The following is a 2,851-nucleotide window of genomic DNA, read 5'->3' on the forward strand; positions in this document are numbered from 1 at the left end:
GTGATCAACCGTGCAGCAGGACGATATACAATTCAAATGCTGGGTATTGCGAAGTGGAGGACACTCAGAGCGGGGAACGTTTCCAGGTCATGCGACGACATTGCACTAGTCTCTTCCAGGCTGCTCATTTTCGGTGCCAAGACGCGTTAGGTTTTGTGGATTTCAGAGTGAAAGCACGCAAGGCCGTCGAGAAAGCGTTTATACCAGAGTTTGTGCTGCCAAACGTGGCGAAAGGATCGCAAAATTCACCGAAGGATGGAATCATCATTGTGGTCTACCCTAAGCTTGTTGCGAGTGCCTATGCACTGGTTCGTACGCTCCGTGAAGTGTTAAACTGCCAGTTACCCATTGAGCTCTGGTATTGCCCACAGGAATTGTACAGCTTCCCTGGACCCCTCACTCCGTTGAAGCGCCTGGTGGACTCGGACGCCACTATCACTTTCCACAAGATCGACGACACTCGTGCCATGGGCTTTGGTGCCAAAGTTTTTTCAATCTACAACAGTTTTTTAGACCGGGTATTATTTCTTGATGCAGACAATTTTCCAGTTCGAGATCCAAGCTCTCTTTTTCAAACGCCTGAATTTGAGAGTACTGGAGCCATATTCTGGCCGGATTACTGGCATCCTAAGCGTACAATCTTTAATATTCATGCGAAATCGATGCTCTGGGAACTGTTGGATGTCCCCTTCGTCGACATGTTCGAGCAGGAGAGTGGACAACTACTTCTTGACCGACGGAGACATGCAGTACCGATGAAGTTGGCATTTTTCTACATGTTTCACCGACCCAATTACTTCACTAAACTCAAGGTAGCGCACGGCGACAAGGATCTCTTTCGGTTCGCATGGCTTAAATTGAATGCCTCCTTCCACATGGTGCAGTCACCTCCTGCAGTAGCAGGAAAAGTGATTAACGGCACATTCTGCGGCATGACAATGGTACAATTCGATCTTGGAGGCAATGTGCTCTTCCTCCATCGAAATCAGTTCAAACTCACGGGAAAACTCGCAGGACTCAAGAAGAGAGAAGCTCCAGAAGCCGATGGACTACCAGATCCGGTCATCTGGACGCACCTGCTCTCCTTCGATAACACCTATGATACCAATCACTACATCATCGACACGTACAGGGGCCAACCAGCCTTCCCGAAATCTCAGAGCTGTTTTGGTAAACGTAAACTGGAGAAGGACCCGCATTTTACTTCACAAAACTTTAGCACCTTGAGCTTTGCTGGTTTGGAAAACACAGTTCGCCAATTCGCTGTAGATGCTGTCAATTTGCTTCCACCTAGACACAATGCAGATACAATGCGGCAAAGACTTGCTGGATAATTTGTTTATTGGTAAATAGAGTGTAGATAAATCCTTCTTGGACTACAATAGAGTACATAAACATTTTCACATTTACTAGCTATCGACAAATATACTAAAGCTGACTTGCATCGTGAGCATAGTCCAGTAGTGTATCCTCGAGATTGTGCCACGGGAGAGATTCCCATGGTGTCAGGCGAAAGTGCGTCGAGTTCATATAGCGGTCTCCGTAGCACATTCGTGTTTTCACAAACTCTTTTCCTCCCTTGAAGATATTCACCTTATAGTGCTTCTTTACAAACTCATAACGCTTCACAGGGTCAGCACTCACAGACATTATTTCATCTGGGAAGATAAAAGTTTGCAGATGCCCCCACGTGTGATCCCTCGTAAAATCCTCTTCACCTGATAGTTTCTTGCCGTTGCGATGAAGAAAAATCACTTCGCCCCTCGTATCATGCTGCACCATCGTCATGCCACAATATTGGTTTGCTCTCACCATACCCGCTGCAGCCGGAGGCGTAGCGATCATGTGGAAGGGAGTATTCGTTTTAAGCCACGCCAAACGAAAGAGGTCCTTATCGCCGTACGACAGTCGTAGTCGTTCGAAGTGACGCGGTTCGCGCATTGCTAGGAATTGCGCCACGTGCAGCGCAACTGCAGCGCGTTTACGGTCAATCAAAAGTTGTCCGCTCTCCTGCTCGAACATGTCGACAAACGGCGTTCCAGCGAGCTCCCAGATAAGCGACTGAGCCTTCAAATTGAAGATCGTGTTAGCCGGTGTCCAGAAGTCCGGCCAAAATATCGATCCTGTCTTCAAAAACTCCGGCGTATCAAACAAATACGTCGGATCCTTCACTGGTGAATTGTCGGCGTCTAAAAAGAGTATTTGATCCAACTCGGAATGTGCCAAAGCATACACTTTAGACGTGAATCCCACCACCAAATCGTCCGTGATGCCTTTCAGTGTAACGGGACCGTAGTCTTTCACTAGGGACTGCAGCACACGAGAATAATCCAAAGGTGCAGCTCCCATTTCGCTCTCCAAGAACCACATCTCCACTGGGAGTTTGCACCAGTAACCTCGCAATAACCTGACGATCGCGTGGACGCTGTGCAGCAACTTCGGGTACACAACCATCACAATTCCTCTGGTGGGCTCTGCACTGTGAAGTGACGTAACGGTCCCGTTGCTCCGCACGCTTCCTCTTAACTGCATTTCGCCTTTTTCGTTCTTCTGCTGTAACTCTCTCTTTTTGGTTGCAATAATCGCATTCACCTGTGGCGCCACGCGGGCAAAGTCAACAGCCTGACTGCACTTGAACGTCGTTCTGTTCCTCAATGAGTTGCAGCTCATTCTCATGGCCTGAATCTCCTCACCGGTGGCTTCATCTCGAAGTAAACAGTAGCCTGATGCACCAGCTTGCACAGTTCCTCCACAGTTCAGGTCTTTTTCCGATTCTCTCGGTCCATCGGGCGAGCAGTTGCCGGTATGTCTCCAGCCCACACACTTGTAGTCTGGGATACAGTGCTTCTTG

The 2,851-nt window shown here is 48.4% G+C and overlaps 2 protein-coding genes across 3 annotated transcripts in view; one reads left to right on the top strand and one right to left on the bottom strand.

The window, feature by feature from the left end:
• Window positions 1–89: 89 nt before the first annotated feature.
• On the top strand, window positions 90–1,439 carry PPTG_15448 (the record flags this gene model as incomplete). 2 transcript variants are annotated; one of them, XM_008913658.1, is made up of 2 exons in its annotated part: window positions 90–308; window positions 372–1,439. In XM_008913658.1, 2 exons carry the CDS (start codon window positions 90–92, stop codon window positions 1,332–1,334), a joined length of 1,182 nt encoding a protein of 393 aa, XP_008911906.1. The 2 variants fall into 2 exon arrangements, with proteins under 2 accessions (XP_008911906.1, XP_008911905.1); XM_008913657.1 differs by having other exon boundaries at window positions 90–1,334.
• PPTG_23870 (hypothetical protein) overlaps window positions 1,325–2,851 on the bottom strand; it is a gene marked incomplete at its 5' end in the record, with an annotated part of 3,969 nt that continues 2,442 nt past the window's right edge. The window contains one exon of the mRNA XM_008913659.1: window positions 1,325–2,844. Within this exon, the coding sequence (XP_008911907.1) occupies window positions 1,429–2,844 (1,416 nt within the window). The 3' untranslated portion in view covers window positions 1,325–1,428. The remainder of the gene's footprint in view (window positions 2,845–2,851) is intronic.

The sequence above is a fragment of the Phytophthora parasitica genome, assembly GCF_000247585.1.
Source record: "Phytophthora parasitica INRA-310 unplaced genomic scaffold supercont2.55, whole genome shotgun sequence".
Classification (NCBI taxonomy): Eukaryota; Oomycota; class Peronosporomycetes; order Peronosporales; family Peronosporaceae; genus Phytophthora; species Phytophthora nicotianae.